Source organism: Telmatherina bonti, assembly GCF_933228915.1.
Source record: "Telmatherina bonti genome assembly, chromosome: 22".
Lineage (NCBI taxonomy): Eukaryota > Metazoa > Chordata > Actinopteri > Atheriniformes > Telmatherinidae > Telmatherina > Telmatherina bonti.
The window spans coordinates 14,210,799-14,233,840 of record NC_136631.1 but is presented as its reverse complement, the minus strand read 5'-3'; the positions used below and the strand labels follow the sequence as shown (position 1 = coordinate 14,233,840).

At 38.2% G+C, this 23,042-nt stretch overlaps 3 protein-coding genes across 4 annotated transcripts; all 3 read right to left on the bottom strand.

The window, feature by feature from the left end:
* Positions 1 to 681: 681 nt before the first annotated feature.
* On the bottom strand, positions 682 to 6,512 carry ccdc28b (coiled-coil domain containing 28B). Its single transcript, XM_079261839.1, has 6 exons — positions 6,317 to 6,512; positions 4,903 to 5,248; positions 4,592 to 4,761; positions 4,224 to 4,378; positions 2,166 to 2,188; positions 682 to 2,036 (listed from the first exon to the last, which is right to left on the bottom strand). Exons 2-6 carry the CDS (start codon positions 5,136 to 5,138, stop codon positions 1,982 to 1,984), a joined length of 639 nt encoding a protein of 212 aa, XP_079117965.1. The 5' UTR covers positions 5,139 to 5,248; positions 6,317 to 6,512; the 3' UTR covers positions 682 to 1,981.
* Positions 6,513 to 7,486: 974 nt separating this feature from the next.
* On the bottom strand, positions 7,487 to 12,168 carry tmem39b (transmembrane protein 39B). Its single transcript, XM_079262289.1, has 9 exons — positions 12,038 to 12,168; positions 11,094 to 11,294; positions 10,740 to 10,959; positions 10,170 to 10,253; positions 9,798 to 9,952; positions 8,465 to 8,798; positions 8,173 to 8,360; positions 7,963 to 8,083; positions 7,487 to 7,763 (listed from the first exon to the last, which is right to left on the bottom strand). Exons 2-9 carry the CDS (start codon positions 11,222 to 11,224, stop codon positions 7,530 to 7,532), a joined length of 1,467 nt encoding a protein of 488 aa, XP_079118415.1. The 5' UTR covers positions 11,225 to 11,294; positions 12,038 to 12,168; the 3' UTR covers positions 7,487 to 7,529.
* Positions 12,169 to 14,168: 2,000 nt separating this feature from the next.
* On the bottom strand, positions 14,169 to 19,443 carry khdrbs1a (KH domain containing, RNA binding, signal transduction associated 1a). 2 transcript variants are annotated; one of them, XR_013771783.1, is made up of 11 exons: positions 19,128 to 19,443; positions 18,315 to 18,442; positions 17,786 to 17,902; positions 17,547 to 17,693; positions 17,338 to 17,462; positions 16,931 to 17,198; positions 16,743 to 16,819; positions 16,600 to 16,661; positions 16,307 to 16,480; positions 14,491 to 14,550; positions 14,169 to 14,393 (listed from the first exon to the last, which is right to left on the bottom strand). XR_013771783.1 is itself a non-coding variant. In XM_079262380.1 (9 exons), the coding sequence occupies exons 1-9, from the start codon at positions 19,216 to 19,218 to the stop codon at positions 16,371 to 16,373; spliced, it is 1,125 nt and encodes a 374-aa protein (XP_079118506.1). In that variant the 5' UTR covers positions 19,219 to 19,443; the 3' UTR covers positions 15,530 to 16,370. The 2 variants fall into 2 exon arrangements, 1 of the variants encoding a protein (XP_079118506.1); XM_079262380.1 differs by lacking the exons at positions 14,169 to 14,393; positions 14,491 to 14,550 and having other exon boundaries at positions 15,530 to 16,480.
* Between the last annotated feature and the right edge of the window lie 3,599 nt (positions 19,444 to 23,042).

Here is a 23,042-nt window from a genome sequence, read left to right as displayed (position 1 = left end):
CATCTGTATGTATGCTGTATGATGGTACAGTTATAATTTATCTGTTGTGTAAAGGTTTCAGTCATATAATTGATGTGCTGAGTTGGTACTGTTTTTTTTTTCTTGCATGACCAAAATTCCCTGGCATAATAGAAGCCATTTGTGTTTTTGTTAAAGAACTGTTTGTGTATACAGATGCCTACATCGAGGTTGGTTTCAGTATGCTCCTCCTCCTCCATTAGGAGCTGAAAGAAAGAAAATGGAGTTTTCCTCCTATGATTGCCTGAGAAACAGTAAAAGGTCCTGTTCTGTTTCTGTTTCAGTATAGTGCCAGTCTTTAAGTAGCCTTTTAACTCAACTGTTGTTAAATTATATTGACCTTGTTTGTGAACAAGAGGAAAGAGATATATGAATAAACAGTTCTATTTCTTTAAAATTTACTTCAGTGTGTCTCATTCAAAGGCTGGAAGTTCGGTCGAGAGATATATATTGAAGATATAAATGTAAGTCATAACATTTTCTTATCTTTGATTTAGACATTTCATCCGGGTTTTTGTTTTCATTTTTTAAAACAAAAAAAAAAGGGCAAAGAGCCTGATAAAAAGTAAGGGTGAGATGGTCATATTTGGCTGAATAATATAAGATCCAAGTAACACAACATTTGCGTTTAAAGTTATGGAAACTGTCTTTATTAATGGGTTCATTTGCTGGATGCACACAAGATTTTTTATGTTTTCATTTTAGATTTTCAGAATGTGTTCTTTAAATCATGACTTATAAAGCCAATGAGAGGTCGTCTTGAGGTGGGAGCTGCATTTTATTCTAAAACAAAACAAATTCAGAATCTTTAAGTAAACAGACAGAGAAATGTCTCACACACTATACAAGGCCTTAAACAACAGGAACCAATACCTAAATCCAGTGTTTTCAAACTTGAGTTCATTACAGTTTAGCTTGTCAGTAGCCCAAGTGGCAGGGTTTTAATTAAACATAAATAATCTCATTCTACATCATTTTAACTATGAAAGTAGCTGCCATTTTGATATAGCATTGTACAGAAACACCAGCTGCATTGGGTTGTAATCAGGCAGGAAGAAGTCTTCCTGCATTTGACTGTGCTGTCCAACTCATAACACATTATTTTGCAGCATTTCAGAGGGATGGAAGGGTGCTGCAACTGGATCTCATCAACAGATAAGCCACAAAATAGTCTCATCAACAAATGTATCTGAGCTGTACAGAACATTATCACAAGGATGTACAGAACGTACGATCAAACATTTCAATCCAAACTCTCCAGTAACAAATTTTAAGCAAATGTATAAAAATGAGGGAGGGCTTTTAGATGAGTAGCAAAACTCCCTTTAAAACTTCACGGCTTAACAGTGGTGTTGTCTAAAGGGCCAAAATAGGTTTGCTACTTAAATACGGTGCAGTTTTCTTAGATTTGCATGGACTTACAGTACCAGTAGAAAGTTTGGACGTACTAATCTAAAGGGAAAGTGTTTCCAAACCTTGTACTGGTACTCTACATGTGCTCTAATATGAAGCAGATACGGCATAATAATATGAAAGTATAGCTGCATGAGATCTCACAAAATGTGCTTTTTGACAAAGAAATCTGAGCTTTAATAGCCAGACTTGCCTGGTTTCTCTGACTTAAATTACAAACCAACAAAATGAAGCCATGTTAGTTGGTGTAAAAATTCACACAAATGAATTCTATTACATTTCCGCCCAATAAAGCATTGCATTTTGTGTGTGTGTGTGTGTGTGTGTGTGTGTGCCATGAATGAGGGGTTTATGATTCTGGTCGAGCTGTGCCGCCTCCAGTCTGAAATGTTCCCTCAGTTTCACTGACCAAATGGAAAAATAGCCCCTCCTCCTGTGGATCTTTCCACTCTGTTACTAAGGCAGCTGGATCAATGCCATGGCAACCTCAACATTGTTCGATGTTGGGAAAAGATGAGTGTGTGGTCGCCATCCTGAGCACCTCGCTCTGTCAGGGACCAGATGTTTTGGGCAGATCCTGGTTTTCAGCCAAGTGGAGTTTTTGTCTGGATGCAAACACGTTAAGGATTAACAGAGAGGGAGTTTGCAGTGAAAAGAGACCATAGAAAGGCAGCGTCCTCTTCTAAGGTGCTGGGTAATTCTCATAAAATAACTACTACTAAAGGAAAGGATACATTGACGTGCTGAGTTCCTCCAGCTGTGGAAACAAGTAAATGAGTAGATGAGATAAAATGACAATCAGCAGCCAAAAATAGGACATAATGTGGTTGTTACAGGACTTTAATCTCCTGAATTTTACATTACATAACAGCTTCTGTGTGTTAGGACAATATTTCAAATCAAACTCATCTGCAGTGTTTCCAGTATCACATGATCAGCTTCCTCTCCTGTCTATGCAAAGGAAAGTCACTTCACAGCCCATCTGCTTTGCAATGCAATTATCCAGACAAGGCACAGTTCACAAGTATTCCAGGCAGCAGTATCTGTAATGAGCAGAAGGCTTTTTCTCACCTCCCTCACAAATAGCGATGCAACTTCCCTGCAGCGAGCATACCAACCCAAGGCGTGGGTTACTAAGAGCCTCACAACACACAAAAGAAAGCCTGTCTGAATATCTGCACGTCTTTGTTTGTGCAAGGCTCACTTTTAAAGATGCAATTGCAAAACTAAAATTTAATTTAGCTCATATTATGTTCATACTTTAATGAATGAACTAAATCCGTGTCCACTTTGACAAGAGGACTGTACTGCAGAAAAGTCCATAATGAGTAAGTTATATTTAAAAGTATGGAATAGTGGGGAAAAAAAACCCTGCAAATTTATGAAATGTTCTGAAATCAAGTTTAACAAACGCTCTGACTTGATTTTTAAAAGCAACTTTTGAATTTCTATGGTAACAGTGAGCCTTAGCAGCTTGCAGACAGATTTCCCTTGACAAAATGTGAGCGTTTCTTGTGTATAAGAATCTGATTATAACACTGGTTAACCTCCTCAGGAGGCTTTGCAGACATCAATGATCTTTCAAAGATGCATTCAGCGTTTACATGACCACAAATAGGCATGGCTTAACTGCCAGGTCAATGTTTATCCATAATGTATCACCCAAGATGTAAATATAATCATTTGCCCTTGGTGTCAGACAGGCATGTTCCCTCTTTCTGCAGAATGAAATTTATGTTTCGAAACAACAAGAATAGCAACTGCTTCTAGTGCTTCTGCATCAGGAAGCCTTTTGCTCACTGTGTCAGACCTCTGTATGCCCTACTTCAAATTAGACCTCTTCATGACCCCCATTATAAGATGAAAATTACATTTCTAACACTTCCATTTGTGCTGAGCCTGAAGCAGCTGTTTAATGCACCATTTAAATTACCTATTTGTATTTTTACACTTATTAGAAAGCATTAATACAGTAATTTTAATGATTTTAACATTACTGTTTTAAGATATATCATCAGATCCTGTATAAACACTGACCGGTGCGGTGGGAAATAAGTCAGCTGTCAGGTTTTGGACTACTTTCCTTTCACCGAAATAGATAAAAATACGAACTGATAAACAGTCTTTTTGCCATTGATAGCCTTGACAGGACATCCTTATCGTAACTAGAATATGCTGGAAATTATGTGAATATTTCTGGGTGAGGAAGACGGCATTGAAGCATAAATAATTTGTGTTCATCAGCATGTCATACTGAAATATTTAAGCATGGTTAAATGAAGTCATTCAATGATAATGAGCAACAATTCTCAGTTTAATGTTGCATAAAGATTTACAATCAGTTTTAACTTAATGGCAAATTGGGCTAGAGTATGAAAGCCATGCAGATGTTTGAGCACTTATCGGGTTACTGCTAATTAAGTTAATTTAAACTGAATATAAAGCAAGATTTAGCTTTAATTATTCATCCAAGTTCTGTAAATGCATGAGTAAAGTATACTGGCTGAAATGTGAAAGCTACTTTGTCTACTTCTAGTCTTTATATACCAGTACATGTTGCTATACAGAATTAGTCTGAACTCTTGATAAATGGCCACATGGTTAAGTCCCAGAATGACACTTTCCAAATTTAACAACAACCAGCTCTTCTTGAACCAAAAGCTGAGCTTTCATCTCGAAGATCAGGGTCATGCTCGATCTGGTTTGTAAAATCTTCTCTTTGGAACAGAACCCTGGTGAAAACAGATGTGCATCACCTCTAATAACCCACTGCAGCTGTGACTCATGCTTACATTGCAGAGCAGGTGTTCCAGGTTGTGGTCAGAAGCACACTTCCTCTGGTCCTCAGAAAGCTCCTCCACATGGCTGTCAAGGCTGAAATGCAGTCGTGCCAGCTTCTCCTGCATCTCACGTACGTGTTCCAGCTGCTCAAAGGAGCAGACCTTACCTAGAAATGAGACAGAATAATAAAAATACCCTCCCTCATTGACTGATTTCTTTTTCTTTTTTGAGCAAAGTATTTCCATTACAGCAGATTTTTAAAAATAGCTCCACAGCTATTTGATTTCAGTCTGACTTGTGCAATGAAGCCATTAGTCATTTATTTTCCGCCTGTAACAGAATATTCCCTTAGAAGCCTCTTGCATTAAAGTTATCTCACCGAAAGCCTGTAATTTGCCTGAGTGGAAGTCATTGAGGAGGTTGAGGAGGCCTCCTTCCATCTCTCTCACATCTGAGACGTCTGTGAGGAAGGAGTGCTGCAGGGGGGATGACTGGACTACTTTACTTGGCCCCGCTGGCTGTGGGGCTTTAGGCTTCTCCCTATGGGGTCTGACAGACAGGAAACATGAGAAGTGTTTGCTTTGGTTTTCTTTTTCCTTGTGGAAAGTAGTTTATGACACCACAGACCCACACACATTATCCCCCTGGTTTGGTTCTCTAGTTTGTTCATTTTTAAATAAAGCCACAAACCTGGTGGTCTTTGGTGGAGCTACAACAGCTGTGAACACCTCCTTCGGCTGTCCTGGAGCTCCTATGGATCTTTTGTACTTGTTTCTGTTCTTTGGGGAGGGAGGCTGCGGCAGGCCAAGAGTGAAGGTGGCACTTTTGCTGGCAGGCAGGACGGACAGCTTGCGGGGGTTGATAGGTGGAGGAGGGGGGTGAGGGAGAGACACCTTGGGGCTGCGTTTCTTGCGCTTGTCTTCCATGATTGATTTGTTTTGTTTTGTGTCTTCCACCTCTTTCTTTTTGTCAATGAAGCTCCCTTGGGGGACCTGTAAAGGGGAGGTAGCTCAGCCAGACTGGTGTGCAGGATGTCCTGAAACAATAATGGTAGGAAGTTGAAAACTAGCAGCTATCCTTACAGTCTCATACTCTGTGCCAATATTAGTACTGCAGTCCAGGATCCTGCACATTTGGGGTTGCCTTAATCCTTCTTAGAGCATCGCCAAATAATCACAGCAGTAGATGCGTCACAGAGGAAAAATGTCAACATCTCCAGAATAAAGAGCATTAACCTACTTACATAAGTGTGTTTGTATCTAAGTGAATTGATAGAATCGATGCAATTTGTTTTGTTTCTTAAGTGCAAAAAGTGTAAAAGCTGCCTGCTGATATTTTGGTCCAATTTCAATGCAAATCCCTCTGAGACCATATAAACTGCAAGACACGAATTAACCTTTTAGATAAAGTCACACACCCTGAACTGCAATTTAGTCTGTTTTCATCACAACTGAGTGGTACATCTTGTCAGCTAACAGCTGCAATATCATGTATTTCTGGACTCCTTAGAGTATGTAATATGATACAAAGGAGCTTGTAAATGCAGGATGGTGCAGCAATACACTGTACTCCTATTTGGTGTTATGCACAGTAAGAAAAAAAAAGGGTTCAAATGTGTCGATTTGCACATAAGAGTATTCAGAAACTGCAATGAGTAATTATTTCAGATAGTATATTCATATTTAAATTTTTTGCTGTATACATTTAAATTGTGTAAGTCTGTCTTGTCTTGCAGTGCTTTTAGTAACATAAAACTGGACTATTACAGCAGAAGAGTACTTGTTTTATGGTGTGACTACACTTGCATTATGATCTCAACAACAGATCATGATCTTAATCACAATGAATGGCAAAACAAAAGCTTTTTATGATCCCGTTTGTCTCACTGCTGGGCCAGTGTCTCCTCAAAGTACAATCCAAAGATGGCCACTACAGTCATACACAATGACAACTTTGTACGCTCAAATTCTCCTTTGAAGAGAGTCTATTTCCACTGCAGAAATTATAAAGAACAACGTTTAGACAGATATTTGTTGAATAACAAAGTAAAATCCGGCATGGCAGGTTTAAATAGATTTATCATCTGCGGATAAATGAGACTTACCGAATCAATCACGCACCACAGATCCAACCGGCTCGGCACAGCGGCGCATCTCTCCTCCTCCTTAAAATATTTAAGTACACTTGGAAAAAAAATTAACCAGTGCAAATCACGTAAAAATCAAAGGAGCCCCGCGGCATCTGCTGCGAAATTTACTCATGAAATGTAACGCGCGGCATCGACGCGCTCGGCTCGTGCGGAGCTGTTGTCGTTATCCCTCTTAAAGGGCCAGTGCACCCCGCCTGGTGAGTGGAGGAGGAGCACCCTGCTACATTCAGGCCAGTGTACACCCTTCAGTCCTGCTAAAGGCATCCGTCAGATGATGATGGCTCAAAGCAAATATCCGTCAACCTACATAACTTTAATAATAACAAATTGATGAATTTACCCCTTGCAGTTGCTCTGGACTTGAAATTACCACAACTGGCCACGTGGTGGCGCCAGTGTTCCCCAGCTTCCCTCAATCTTTAAGTCTTTCGTTTATATTTAATCTCTGCCACTATTCAGATGGAAAATATGAAATCTTATTAAATGGATACCTGTACTTCAATTTTCTGTAATCAACTTCCCCGTCCTGTTAAAATAATTTTAATAATGTCTGTTATTTGTAATGACAAGCCCAAAATATGGGGAAACACTCGTTGATGTATCCTTTTTTCTACACTAATCACTGCCCAATAAAATTACACTTGACCTATCCAGCCAAGGAGAGCAGGATTGTTTCCATTGTTAATAATTAATGTGCAGCCTGTGAAGGCAATGCTGCCCGTGTTGGAATGATTACTTCTGTGGTTCAGCTCTTAATGCATCTGTCTTTCTATTGATTTTTCTTGAGGCAAACAAAAGTGAACTCATGCCAGTAAGTGTGGTTGGACCGATTGGGAGATGTCACCAATTTAAGAAACATTTTTCCCTCCAAGCATATGCTTGGCATAATCTCATAAATGTCTTCAGTGACTGTATGTTTAAACTGAATTTTCCAAAACTGCTGTACGTTTACAACAATTTCACATCACTTAGTATATTAATCTGGTCAAATTATGCAAATTATGATACAACAAAAGAACTTTGTAAAGTAATACAAAAATATTCCTTCTTTATTATGGCAGTTCAGAACAAAAAATGTTACACAAAATGCTTTTTGTAGAAAAAATACAGACCTCTTCGGCATGTTTGTTTTGCTCCAAAATGAGTATGACGGACTTTAACTCGAGTCTTAACTGATTTTCTGGTCTGATGAGCTGTTCGAGTACGAGTATGCCTTTCCTAGGACTATTCTGTCTCTGAGGAGCTTGAAGAAGGCATAGTAGTTACTGAAGAGAATCAGGGCCAGCGATATTGTCTGATGCCACTTCTCCGAGCATATCAACGAATACAGCTGGTAGAAGATCATGGCACCTTCTAGGATGATGAGTATGTTCAATATTCGTAAAGGCTTGTTGAAGAAGAACTAGAGAAAGGAATGAGACAGGACATGGTCAATACTGAGATCTAGTCTGTGTAAACAGCTGTTTATATGTGTATATATATATATATATATATATATATATATATATATATATATATATATATATATATATATATATATATATATAAAAGTATGATTAATGTAATACAGAAAAAGGATCTGTTCCTGTTGGGATACTTACATAGAAGCGATAATGGGACACATCAGATGGGACTGCAACATTATAGTGGCCCATGGCTTTATAAACATTCTTACTATGCTTTACCAGGACTCCCTGTGGCCACATGTACTCTTCAGTCCATCTGTCCAAAAAGAGGAAGAGTGAGTTCTGAATTAAACTAAAATATGTTTGTACTGACCTAAAGCTCAGTGATTTAAGAGAGGTACATACATGTGCTGAAGGACGTTTGAGCAGAGTGAGGGGTCTACTTTCTGCCAGCAGCCAAGGTGAGCTGCAGCTTTGTGAAGCAGGTCACAGTATCGTGGAGGCAACAAGTGTCTCATGAGAATGACTGACGTACTGACTGACACCAGTATAAAAAGTTCACAAGACCAGCGCTTATCTACATACTGGGTGCTCTAAAGCAGAATAAACAAGCAGGGAAAAAAAAACAAAAACTCTTTAACATCAAATAAAATTATGTTTAAAAAAAAATGTATTCAAGAGTTAAATAATGTCTTACCTTTACAAACCATACAGGCACAAATGCCACATAGTATGCACTAAGCATCGAGTTGACTAGCACTTCTTTCATCCTCCAGTTAAAATCCATTTTCAGGTATTCCACCTCCTTGCGGATGAGGTCTGGGGAGAGGCAGCAGGCATGAGTGGGCATGGCCTGGACACCATACAGCTGGCTGGTGTGCTGTTTCCATGTTTCCTTCAGCACAGTCAGGTAGTCCTTGCCTCGGCTCGCGCCGCCCACCTCCTTGGAGCCGATGCTAGTGATGGGGGAAATAGCACCTGCTCTCCGGAAGTCGCAGCTCAGCCAGAAGAATGGAATATACATCCCAAATCTGTGGGAAACGACACATACAGTTAAATTAAATGTGCCTGAAGACATGCATGTAGATGTTGCTACAACTACTATTAGCGCAGTAAAAGCAAGCAAAACAATACAGAATGAGGACATATTAAGGCCATTAAAGGTAATTTATTATCACAGTAACTTAGATGGTTCAAGTTGTAACTTAAGAAAAAAAATCCCAAATTTCCCCATAAACAGTTTCAAATCAACAAGGAATAAAATGTCTTATATTCAAGTCACACTGGGGTTTTTTTTGTAAGACTGCATCATCAAAACAAAAAGCTTCTCAGTTTAACAAGAAATTAAATACAAACACATAAGCAAACAAGTGCAAGCATAGGATCTGTTGTGCTTCCATGTCAGATTAAATCCTGATACATGATAGCTATACATAATCTCCCTACTAATGTGGTGATTCTGTACAACATTAACCCTATTTCACAAAATTCCTTGATAATAAATTTGAAAAAAATATTGCAATATGTATTTCTGATTATCCCTGACAGATGAAATACACATCAAGTGTGGCATATGTCACCTCTGGCCACCTGCTAAATAATGTCCTAGAGCACAGCTGTTCATGGGCCAGAAGAGGCTACCCAGCCATCTCAATTGAGCTCACAATATCCTCAAATTATCAGACCACATTTAGATTATGTGATCATTTATTTGAGAATATGCTGATGGCATACAATCAACATTTTCATCATTCAAACCTTTAATAAATACAACTTTTTCTTCAGCACATCAATTGAGCAACAAATGTGTTTAGACTCATTTGTTACCCAAATATATCAATTTACCTAATGATTGGTCACACAGCAGCAGAAACAAACACTTTAACCCAAACAAAACCTATAAAGAGTTAGAGAGGGCAAAGAACGAAGGGGAGGGGAGGGGAGGGGAAGAGTCAGACACTCAAATGTAAAGAGACTTTTTCTGTCCCTCAGCTGTTCGATGAATACTTGAACATCCTGTGAACACTTACGGGTAGCAAAGGAATAGCAGGCTGAGAACAGAATATGTTCTGAAGAGGTAAATGAGAGATCGACACAGGCTCCAGCCTGTCAGTGTAAGCACAGCAAATCGGGCCATCACCAAAAAAATTGAGTGAGGGAAGGAGAGTTTACCATTTTGTGATGCCTGAGGGGAGACAAGAGCAAGGGAGATAACTTAATAAAATGAATAAATAATATATAAACACAATTACACATTTATCTCAAATAAATCCAATATTAAACCTGGATGAGCAAAACAGAAATGTGCCAGTATAAACCATTTAAGAAAAAGACAAAAAAAAAAACAAAAAACAACGCATCTGATATAAGCTTAAGTCTTATAAATAAACATTTTTTTTTACCTCTTTAACAATTGCTCCAATTAATCTCCTTGCCAGTATGATGATTGTGAAGACCAGCATGTTATAATCAATAAGGTGAAAGTTCTGTAAATAATGATTCAAAGTTATTGCCAAAATCAAGGAACCAGCAAGAAATTTCTCTTAATGCATCATCTTCTTTGTCTACACCTTTTCAAGTCTATTTCTGCAGCGCATGGTAAGAACATAGCAGCACTCGTACGCCAGAAGAACATAGAATGAAAATCATATCATATGTTTTCATACACATTACATATATTATAACTATACATGCACTACCTGAAATTTACAGTTAATGTTAAATCAACAATGATAGTGTATGATTAAAAACACAAAATCAATGTTATATGGGTGTTGAGGAGATATACTTCTTGTTTTGCTTAGGTTAACACACTATAATGCTGCTTTAGGATATTTTATTTTAGTTACTAGCAATAACTGTCCTATTTGAATGAAATGATTTCATTTAAGGAAAAATGCAGCGATCTCCAAAGCGATAGCAAAAACCATAATATATATATGAGCACAAATCATTAACTACCGAGTACTTACCAGTGATGTGTGCGATGGAGGATGTGATGGTGGGTACCACCACACGGTCTTGTAAATGTTGACATAGTGGACAAAGAGGGCAACAAGGTGGCAGAAGAAAAGATGGAGCTCAAACAACACGTTCTGATCCACAGACAACTCGGGGATCTTGCAGTGCTTCAGAGGAACCACAGTCTGCGTAGCAAGCGGAGGGCTGGACATGCATGTTCCTGAGCCGTTCCTGTAGACAAAATAAATGTATGAAAACTCCTGAAAAGGCCTCAATGCTGTTTCTTTATAGTGGAACCCAAGACAAGAGGCAACTATAATGCTGCACAACTTACACTAGTGAAGGAAATGGGGTATTGGACTAACCTTGTTCGAGATCGTACCCCTGTGACTGGAGAACTGGTTGTGTGGTTGCCATTGCTGACAGAGCCTGGCTCACTGCTTAGAGGAGGTCTGCAGTAAGTGGTACGATTTGCCCCTCTCCTTCCACCAGCCATTGCACAAACACCCACAGTAAACGTCTCACAGTTTTTGTGTCTGACTTGTTGATTTCTCTCACTTGTACACCTGTTAAAACCGAGGAAGTAAGGCAAGGCAAGTTTATTTGTATAGCACCTTTCATGTACAAGACAATTCAAAGTGCTTTACAAGAAACATTAAAAGCATTACAGAAAAAAAAGCATAAAATAAAAAACAAATAAAATCATAATAATAAAGTCGTTTAAACACGCAAAAAATGAACATTTTTATTATATCTATTTAAAATTATATACACCTGTCTGTGGCAAAAATGGTACAATTTCCATAATGGAACAAAAAAGAGCGTATTTCACTGGTAAACCATTAAGCTTGATAGATAAAACAGCTAAACGGAGTGCAGCACAAAAACCCAAAACAAACACAACCTTTCAGACTTCAGTGCAAAGATGCATGCTTGCAAGGCAAACATGGCCAAGTAGTCTGCAATTATTCTTCCTTGTGAAAATGCAAAAAGGAAGAAAAAAAAAAGTTTGAACAAGCTACATATCTATTTATGGTGCACTTTTTGCGGAAGTTGTCATTGCAAGCGAGCTACAGAACTACAATATTTTGCCTTCATTCCAAGTATAAAACTTTTAAGGAGTCGTTTGCATTTGAGACATGAGGCACACAATGGGACAACGTGGGTCGACACAATGAGGTACAGACCCCCGTCTGTCCGCCAAGACCATGCTTGATGTAAATATGAAGACAGAGGCCTAAGCTAACAGCTAGCCCGCCAGCTAACGACCACCCTAGCAAACAGGCTACACAAGAAAATGCTCGCTTACCAGTGCTGTCACTTAGATGCAGCTTTTTTGATAGATAATTAGCTAAACGCAATAAATTTTCAGGAAGTTTATTGAAATACGGGCGTGTTTTTCACTGAAGTCAGCGAAGACACTCATTGTTGATGTGAAAGCAGTCGCTAGTAGGTGGGGGAGCGTCTGTTGGTTCGAGCTGTGGGAGGAGAGTCATTTAAAGGAGCATTTCGCCGACATTCATGTCAAAAATGCAACGAGGTGACCAATTAAGAGGGGAAAAAACAGATATTCCGCCTTCACGTTGATTTGAAAAATCTGTGCAAATTTACTGGTGTGATGGAAAGCGCTGCGAAAATATTTAGGAATCAGATTTTTTTTTTTTTTTTTACCCCTTTCGAGTGTTTCCATCTTAATGCGCTAAAATGCATCTACTTTATTCTTGTGTGTATCCAGACCAGAAAATTACCAATTAGGAATATCTGAACCTGGAATAAAATCAACCACACTATTTAAGATTGTTATAACACAGAAGACTGTTATAACACTGCATCTTTTTTTTTTTTTTTTAATACCAGTGGTTAACTGGTTTTGTCCCAGTTAAGTTCAAATATCTAGAAATTCAAAACAGATCTGATACTGATTTTTTTTTTTTCTACATAACTTTAAAAAAATATTTTAATCCATTTTTAAAATGAAAATGTCTGTTACTGCACTGCTTTTTTCACAACCAGCCAATGATCCTCCAAAGTGATCTCTGGACAAATTATAACAATTTTTATATATTGACTATAGACTTTCCATTTTATTAAGATGTGTTTTGCCATATCCACCAAAACGCCCTATGTGGCAAAAAAAAAAAAGTGTTAAGAATACTGTCATAGTAAAATTAATCTACCAAAATTAGATTTAGCCTTATCGCTTGAAGGAATATCAGGTTCACATATGTTTATAAGTACTGAACAGACAATTTAGAGACAACATACTTTGTACTAGAAAGTGCATGATGCTTCATGTATTCCCTCCTTCCAGGCCACTTTCTTTAAGTGACGGATGCTTCTTTTGCCTTATTCGGGAAGACCAAATTTCCCAACATAGACCTTGTTTTCATGAGCAGATTTAAACAGATTTTCTCCCAACCGCCTGATATTTACGTTGAGAAAGAAGTTTGCACATGAAAAGCTGTATTCTGAGCAGCAAGATTACATACTAATTTATGAATTCAAGTCCCTTTGTTCTCTGAAGTCATACAGGTTTTGTAGTACACCATTTATGCCAGCACAAAAATACAACTATAGCAAAGTTTTGTATAATTGGAAAATCAGATTTTTGATCCAAGAAAGCATTTTCAGATAAAACTACAAATAGTTGGACTATGCAGAATTTATAAGTCTGACCTTTTTCTAAATAACATGTTTTCTAAAAGCAATTGAATAACATACAATAATGAAAGCTCAAACTACCAGTAAGCCAGTCATTTGCTGCCCAGTCATGTACAGGTAACTTTGCTGGAGGAAAATATCTGAACCATACTTGCATTAACAAAGTATGTGAGATCATTTCAACCTTCATATTGTTTTGCAGTATTTTTTTTCCCTTTTTTTTTTTTTACATAACACTTCTTCTTCTCCCATAAAATTCTGTTGGCAGAGAAGTTTGAATCCCATCCTGCATTTAGAAAAAAAAAAGAAAGTATCCTTTATTCAAACGTTCCAGTACCACTTCCCAGACCTCATATGTAATTAAAACCATGCCACTTTTGATTTTGCAGTCCATCAGCTTTAACCACAGGTTTTTTTTTGTTTTTTTTTTTAAAGAGTTTTTATTCATCCCTTGGAATAACAAATCTTACACTTTTGTTAAAATACAAAAGTTCGACAACTAGATTAAGCTGGTCTCCTTAGCTATATTTAAAAAGCAATGTCAGATTTGTTGTTTTGGTTTGTCGTGTTAATTGATGGTTGCATGTTAAGAAGTAAAATAATTAGAAATGAAAGCACAACATCACAAGCTATCAGTGCAAATTTACCAAGACTGATGCAATTTACACTTCAAATTAAGACAATTTTAGGTCCCACCAAGCCCATAAATAGATAACATAAAAATGCAACATTTAAAAAGGAAAAAACAACAACTTTATTTTCAGCTTTGTATACATATCAAATGTATAGAAATTTGTTCAGTGAAAAAATCTTAAAAAAACAAAAAAAAAAAGACTTAAATGTACGTAAACTAATCACAAGTAACACTTGTAAGTCTTTGGTACCAATTTGCTCCATAAAAAGGTGAAGCATTCTCTCCTTTAAGATGGAGAAAGCTCCAGACTAATTCCTCCACCAGCAGTCTCAAACACTGCAGGACCTCTTTCCAGAAAACTTCATCTAGCCTGTTTAAGGGAGAGAGACACAAAGGTGAGTTTAAATGATCTAATGTAAACACCAAAACTTTATTGCACCCTTTTTTTTTTTTTTGTTAAAACCAACCTTAAAGCCCTGGTGTGCTGACGCTGAATTAATCATCTGTGCCTATGCAGTTCTGCCAACCTGAGGAGAAAAAGAAATGAGATCCGGGACGCACAAATGTCTAAGCGCACGAGCAACACACATGCAAAATTAACTTTATACTACCAGAAGTATCATGCAACTCAAGCTAAAGGTTGTTTTAATTTTTTTTTTTTTTTTTTAAAGTCCATCAAATGAAATTTTTTAACGCTTTAAGTGCAGCTACTCATTTGCATTATACTACAGTCTACAGAAATAAGATGGAAGTATTTAGTGAAATGAATAAACAATTGGTTTTATTTGAGCAAGAGTTGCATCACAACCATGATTGTTTTGTGCGGCTTATTTTGCTCGGAATAACTACAGACAGCATCATTTTGTACTTCAATGGTTTTGATGTGTTTTTGGATGACTTGCATTACTTAGATGTTTTGTACAGAAAAAAAAAAAAAAAAAAAATCTAACAAATGAGTGTTGGGGTTAGTTTTACCTTCTTGTGGCGATCTTTAGGCTTTTAGAATCCTCTCCTCTGCGATATTTTTCTTTTATAAAAACCAGCCAGCATGACTTTGCATCAAAGTCAAGTAAGATCCCTGCAAGCTTGATTTGGAATACTGTTGAAATTCAGTCATTTCAAGTGGCTGAAGATACACTGCTCTCTTGAGAGCTTGAAGAGATACACTAGCTAAAGGTTAATGACAATACAAGTTAAAGCACTGTATCATTGTCAAGTCAAACATGTATTTGGCAGCACATTACCTCAAGGAATGATGAGCTTTATTTTGCGTTTTGATGGTTGACATTACAAGCGTCATCTACTTTTATAAACAGACGAAGAGGATAAGCTCACTGGCGAAACACTGCTTCTTTTTTTTTGAGGGGAGAGAGTGGGAGGGTTTTTGAAGATCAGGTTGACGTGTATACATACAGATTATTCAGCATTGTTGGAAACTGCTGAGGATCATTTTCACAAACTGAAGGCATTCCTTTGGTACAACAAAGGCAAAATACCAAGTTTAGACTGATTAAAAAGAAACTAAAACTTTATTGAAACACGCACTGCAGAAAAACAGTTTGGGATGCGTTTAGTATCCTATTTAGTCAAAAATGTACACAAGCATAATGCATTTTGGAGACGGCACGACTTAAAGCATACACAGTTGTCCTAAAGTTATAAACAAAATATTGATGGCTGCAGCCTTCCTTACACACAGCAACGTTTGTTATTCTTTCAAACTACACAAGAATTAATTATAATTTTGTAACTTACATGACGAATTTTAAATATACCAAATTGTGAAAGTTTGCAAAATAAAAGGCCTTTATTCGCTGTCAAATAATTTCTACTATATTTTAGAAGATTCTGAAATTCACAAAACACTAGATTTGCAAAGTAACAACAAGACTTTTGATGCTCGTTGAAATACGTCAAGGTTGTATTTGCATCTGCATCTAAATGTGCTTTATTTAACATCGAGGCATTATGAATTATTTTTGTCCAGTTATGGACTTTTGAAAATGCAGCCTACATAATGAGTTTATCGCCACAATCACAGTTTGTTAAAGATCCATTGAACTGAAACACCCATCAAATAACACTAAAATGTCACTAGTTCCTTTGCTAGGTTTATGCCACTAGGAACTTAACTACGCAAATGAAACATTAAGTGGAAACAGATGAACAAAAATAACTGCATTCATTTTTCCCCCTCTGATACATCCAACAAAATTTCTACCAAGTTTAAAAAACAAAAATAAAATAAACCATAAAAAAAGGAACAAACAAGAGGGAAATTACTTTTCAAAAGTTAGCCAGTTACAATTGGAGACAGTTGCCATAGCAACTCTCTACCAGTAGTTGTTCAGTATCTTCCGTAGGGATGTTCTCTGTACGATCCTTTCGCCTGTCGCGATGGGGGTGCTTTGCCTCCAGCCCCAGAGCCAGACCAGGAGTTATCCCACTCATCTTGAGCTTAAAAAAAAAAAAAGGAGGTGAGGGGGGGCACAGAAACAAGAAGAAAAGCAACATTGGTTAACTTTCGGAGTAATGCATGTAATTTCCTGTCATTTGCACGTCTATGAAAGACTCACCATAGGGCTCATATGCTGATTCCTGGGCTTCACCGTGTCCATAATCGTAGTATTCTGTATCCCTGAAGTCAAATCACAGAGAAACATTTAGATTCCAAAACATCATAACAGAAGGAGGGCCAAAAACTGAACTTTTGACTTACGCTGGTGCAGATTGCTGACTGTAATAATTATCATATCCCTCATAGCCAGCCTCGGCGTACTGCTCATCATACGAAGGCTAGGATGTAAACAAATAAGCAATGCTGTGTCAATCATAAATACCAACAATACAAAGCTAAAACTCCACCACTTCTCGCCACTAAGTATCTGAAAACTAAAGTTAACTTACGTAGTCTTCATAAGCATCTGGTTTGGGCTGAGAGCCTGAAGGAGGAACCTGGTGCTGCTGGTGGGACATGGCTCCAGAGGGGAGCATCCTAGGAGCTCCTGCTGTGGGTGGTCTGGAGCGGGCAGCTGAGCCTCCTCTTGAAGGAGCAGAAGGTGGACCACCCCTACCAGCTGGTGCCCCTCTAGGAGCACTTCCCCGTCCTGGTCCTCCACGTGGCGCTCCACCACGCATTGCTCCTCGAAGAGTACCGCGAGGCATTCCTCGCCCCCTAAGGAATATTAGATTGCAGAATGTTATTTCAAAGTGAAGACTGTGCCAGAGCAACAAAGACACCTTAGAACCATTTCATTTTTCCAGGAAAGGGAATAAAATAAGCAGAACTAAAACAGGACTATTAATGGTCCTACCTTGGTCCACCAGTGCCTGGTGGTCCACCTCGTCCCCTTCCAAGACCACCTCGTCCCCTTCCTGAACCATCCTGGGATCCGTTCAAGAAATGAGGATCCATGTATGGGTCCTGCTCACCAGGCTCCTGCAGACCAGTCAGACAAGGAATTTTTTTTTTTGCATATCTGATATATAACTGGGATTTAAAAAAATTACTCTTGAAACTTACTGGGATAAGGAACTTCTTGACCTCATCCATGGCATGAGCCATGCGCATATAGGCCTCTGGTATGGGTGCTGTCACCTCAATGAACACATGAAGTTCCATTGCCAGGTGAGCGTATTTTGCCTCACCACCCTTCCTCAGCTCTTCCTCCTGAGGGACACACAAAATTATTTTTATAACTGAACTGCTGTTTGCATAGAAAATCTCTCAAACACGGTGCAAATGAAACATTTTCAACTGACCTTATTCTTGTCCCTCATGGAACCTTTTCCAAGAACAGAGATTTTTGCCCCAGTTTCTTCCTGGAGTCTTTTGATAGTGCTGCCCTGAGGTCCCAAAAGCTTTCCAACGAAGTTGACCTAAAAGCCAAGCATGACAGCATGTTATCACCCAATGACATTTTAAAGTTAAGTAGGTTACAAGTCAAATGTATCACTAAGCCTACAGATTCCAGCGCAGGCTGTGCCTTTACCTCCCTTCCTGTGTTAAAACTACTGCAGAACTATTCATGCAGACACAAGAGCATTGGGCACATGACTGCACCAATTCTGGTACAGTGAAGCAAGCAGAGGAGTGTGCTTGCTTTAGATATGCTGGATCTGTTAGACACATTGGACCTCTGTATGTTTGCACTTTCAGTGACAGAATCAAACCAAGTCCTGGTATCATAAAGCCATAATACTACATGAACATCACCACTAGCAATTTTAGCAACAAAAAGTGACTACAGAACCCATTAGAAAGGTTCTTCTCAAGGAGGTAAATACTTACCCTGGGATACTGCTTGGTAGGAATAAGTACTCGCTCTTTGAGTTTCAGACTCTTTGTGGCAAACAGGTCTAGGTAGGTCTCCTTCTCGGGCTCTTTTTTAGTTTCCCCCTTCTGGATCCTCTCAATCTCTGCAAACAAACACCACATTTTAGTGTGGCATTATCTAGTTGCACACACGCAAACGTTGTCAATGAACTTATTCTATGTGAAATGAGGGTTGCAAGCTTAATGTTTATCAATTGATTAGTTTATGTAATGCACCTTTAGTTACAACACAGGTTTGGCAATTGTGTGACCTTTCCTAAAGCACAATTTCATCACATTTAAGCAGCTAGCTGTTCGAGATTAACGTCAATCAACTAAATACCAATATTGGTGGCTGCAGCCTTCCTTACACACAGCAAGGATTATTGTTCTTTCAAACCACACAAGAAATAATTATAATTGTGTAACTTACAGGACGAATTTTATTTATACCAATAGTGGTTCTGCAAAAAAAATAAAAATAAAAAAATCAGACGATTATTATATCTATCTATCTATATATATCTACATCTACATCTACATATATATATATATATATATATATATATATATATATATATATAGATAGATAGATAGATAGATAGATAGATGTATATCGATTTCAGTGGAAACCTCGTCTGTTTTCATTTAAAGAAGGGATACTGAATCCTTACAACCACGTGTGTTAATGCACCATTGTTCAAGGCCACGGCGAATGAAACTAGGCCTCACGTCAAGCCACCATAGACCCGTCTATTAGCTTAATCCTCTAGCAAACACCCACATTACCTGCAGTAATAAGTTTCATGGCGTGTGTGAATGAGGAATCCAGGCTGTCCTTTTCTGCGAGGAGCTCCGGGAGGTATTTCGAGTCTTCCATTTTGATTTTCTGCTTTGTAGGGCTGGACTCTCTTTGGCGGTCTCCGGCTTACTTTTCCTAGCTTTTTCTTGTCTGTAAACAAAAAGCTTTATTCGTTTGGCTTGCTTTGTCTTTAACAGAATCCAAAGCTAAATAAATATAAGCAGCGGTTGTGTTTCAAAAGCCTGGTCGGTGTCGGCAGAAGTCAATGGCTGCGCGCTCCCCGGCAGACAAAGGAGGAATGGCGCAGCTGCATTTCAGAGATGGACGGAAGAGAAACGGGAGGAGACAATGACGTCACTTCTACACACGAAACCACGGTCCTTTTCCTCGCTTTCCACAGCCACGATTAAATAGGTCGCTTTCATACACTTACATTACATTCGTTTCGCTAGATTTTATTAGAGACCATCACAGGTTCTTGAAATTAACCATTTGTTTTATGCATCTGCCTTACAGAACAAGCAACCCTGAAGTATTTAGTGGTTAGGGCGTGTTTGAAGGGGGAAAAAAGAATGGGTGTGATGGTGATCGTATCCCTACTTTTGCACAAAATTGAACATGTACACTTTTGCATACCATGGTTTCTTTTCATGCCATCAAAAGAAACATCATATCAATAGGCCACTAATAACATTAGTCAAACTACAAAACTGAATATCCTTGGCTTTGACTTGTAGCTCATTATTAATCTGCTCTGTCAGGAAATCTGTAAACAGTTGACATGACATGCAAGTTTGTTTGGAGAAAAATATTAATGGACAAGCCACATGGTCTGAGATATTAAGCCAATAAACGTGGGCTTTGAAGTGTAATTCCACTCATGGCCTTTAGGGTCATAATACAGAAAGTATTTTCAATGTGTTAAACTTTCAAAAATTTGTTGTAGACTTGTAATAAGGATGTAGGCTTTAAAGATGCAATGTGTTACGAAGATTACAGTAGAAAATGTCAAAATATCACTAAAAACTGTTTTTATAAGTATTTAATCATCTATCCATTTACAGTGGGGCTCCAAAGTTTGGGCACCCCTGGTAAAAATTTATTTTAATGTGCCAAAAAGAAGCTAATAAAAGATGGAACATCTCCAAAAGGCGTCAAATTACAGATTAGACATTCTTATAACATGTCAAAAGAAATTCAATCTTATTTCCATCATTTTAACTTTTAAAATAACAGAAAACAAAAAATGGCCTCTGCAAAAGTTTGGGCACCCTGCATAGTTAGTACCTTCTATTCCCCCGTTTGGCAAGTATGACAGCTTGTAAACACTTTTCATAGCCAGCCAGCCCTTTCAAATCTTTTTTGAGGTATCTTCACCCATTCTTTCTTGCAAAAGTCTTCCAGATCTTTGAGATTTCTGGGCCATCTGTGACGCGCTGCTCTTTTAAGGTCTATCCATAGACCTCAATTATGTTGAGGTCAGGAGATTGTGAAGGCCAAGGCAAAACCTTCAGTTCATGCCTCTTCATGTATTTCACCCTGGATTTTGAGGTGTTTTTAGGATCATTATCCATTTGTAGACGCCATCCTCTCTTTAACTGCAGCTTTTTCACAAATGGCATTAGGTTAGCATCCAAAATTTGCTCAAATCCCATTGAATCCATTTTTCCTTCTACTCGTGACATGTTCCCTGTGCCGCTGGCTGCAATACAACCCCAAAGCATGATTGATCCACACCCATGCTTAACAGTTAGATAGAGGTTCTTTTCATTAAATTGTGTGGCCTTTCTGCTCCAAATGTACCTGTGCTCATTCCGGCCAAAAAGTTCAATTTTAACCTCATCAATCCACAGAACTTGTTTCCAAAAAGCATCAGGCTTGTCTATATGTTCCTTTGCAAACTTCAAATGCTGATTTTTGTGATAAGGACGTAAAAGAAGTTTCCTTCTGATGACTCTTCCATGAAGGCCATATTTGTACATGTACCTCTTTATAGTGTAAAAGTGCACCATGACTCCAGTATCAGCCAGATCTTTCTGGAGGGATTGTTCAGTCAAACATGGGTTTTAAATTGCTTTTCTTACAATCCTGCGTGCTGTTCTGTCTGATATTTTTCTTGGTCTTCCAGATTTTGCTTTAACTTCCTCTGTTCCCAATGACCGCCATTTCTTGATTACATTCGGAACAGAGGATATTAGCATCTGAAAACACTTTGCTATTTTCTTACACCCTTCTCCTGGTTTGTGAGCATCAACTATTTTCAGTTTCAGTGTTCTTGACAGCTGCTTAGAGGAACCCATAGTGCCGATTGTTGAAGCAAGGTAAGATGAGTCTGAGCATTTAAAACCTTTGAGATTGATATCACCTGGTCTTTCCAGACACTAACTGTAAACAATCCAGGACACTGTCAGGTCTCTGTTGTCAAATTGGGGGCTTACCAGGTACTAGCTCTGCAGGGTGCCCAAACTTTTACAGACGCCATATTTTGTTTTCTGTTAGTTTGAAGGTTTAAATGATGGAAATAGGATGTAACTTTTTTTGACATGTTATAAGAATGTCTAAACTGTACTTTGATGCCTTTTCGAGATTTTCCATCATTTTAAAGCTCCTTATTTGCACATTAAAATAAATTTTTACCAGGGGTGCCCAAACTTTGGAGCCCCACTGTATCTGGGGCATAGCTGTCAAGTTTCCCGTTCTGGCCGGGAAACTACCAGATTTTCCACTGCTTCCCAACGTCCTTCCGTATTTTTATTTTTCTGTAAATCTCCCGTGATTTGATGTAGGGAGAAAATACACCCGATATGAGGAGACAACGCCCCCCCGCCCCTGCAAAGAATAAACATGCAGCAACCATATAACTTCATTTCCCACAGGGAATGAACTGAAATTCAAGGTAAAAATCTACAGTAACACCCATTAAAGACAAGCAGACCTGACATTTTATAAGTTGTAACGAGTAAAATTCAGTTATTCTCATTTAATAATTAAGCTTAACACTTTTAATAATTAGCAGATGTAGTGTCTGTCTCACATCTACATACAGAGATCTTTAAGACACAAAATGTAACATTTTGACTTTCAAACTCTGTGTTCCAGACTTGTTTGATGACACAGTGACATCTATCATGTGCATTTGTAGAGCTGCCACAGCAGAGGCTGAAATACTGCACTATACAACTTTTACATCCAAACATGATGTTTTGCTTCATAGTATAATGAGGAACTTGCTGTTTTTGACAACGTCACTGATTCAGGAAAGAAATGCAAGAAAATTAATAGAGAAAAAGGGACAAAACAATAGTCATTGTAAGACTGTCTCTTATTTTGCTGGCTGGAGAGATCTAACAGGTCAGGTAGGATGCAAGATGAATGCAGAGTTAGCCGTTGATAGAGGTGCATGATGGGGAAAATGACAAAAGTTCTGTAGTGTGCCTTTAAAGTTATTGTATACTGTTGCTATGACTTGTGAGCAGATTTGTAGCTGTAATTCATTAAGGCATGTGCCTTGATTTAATTTTTTCTTTCAGAACACCATTAATGTTTTCATTACTTCCTGGCCAGACTTTTTCTCAGGCTACTGTTTACAAATGTGCTTTATATTAGGATATGTTTGACTGGAAATATACTAAAGGCTGAAAATACAAGGGACATCTTCACAGCATGTTGAAAACAGCATTTGAGGTTACTTGGTGTGCATATTAGTACCACATAAATATAAATGTAAGAAGTGAATGAAAGGAAACACACGCAGAAAAGATGGTGGATAAGTATTTCATATGTGCACTGACAGTTACGTCCCCAGCAACATTTGCTCATTGTCTCACCCTCTTGTAGGCGAATTTAGCCTGTTCTGGCTTGTTTGCCATGGCCTTTAGGTAAGGTTAAAGTTGCTTAGGAGC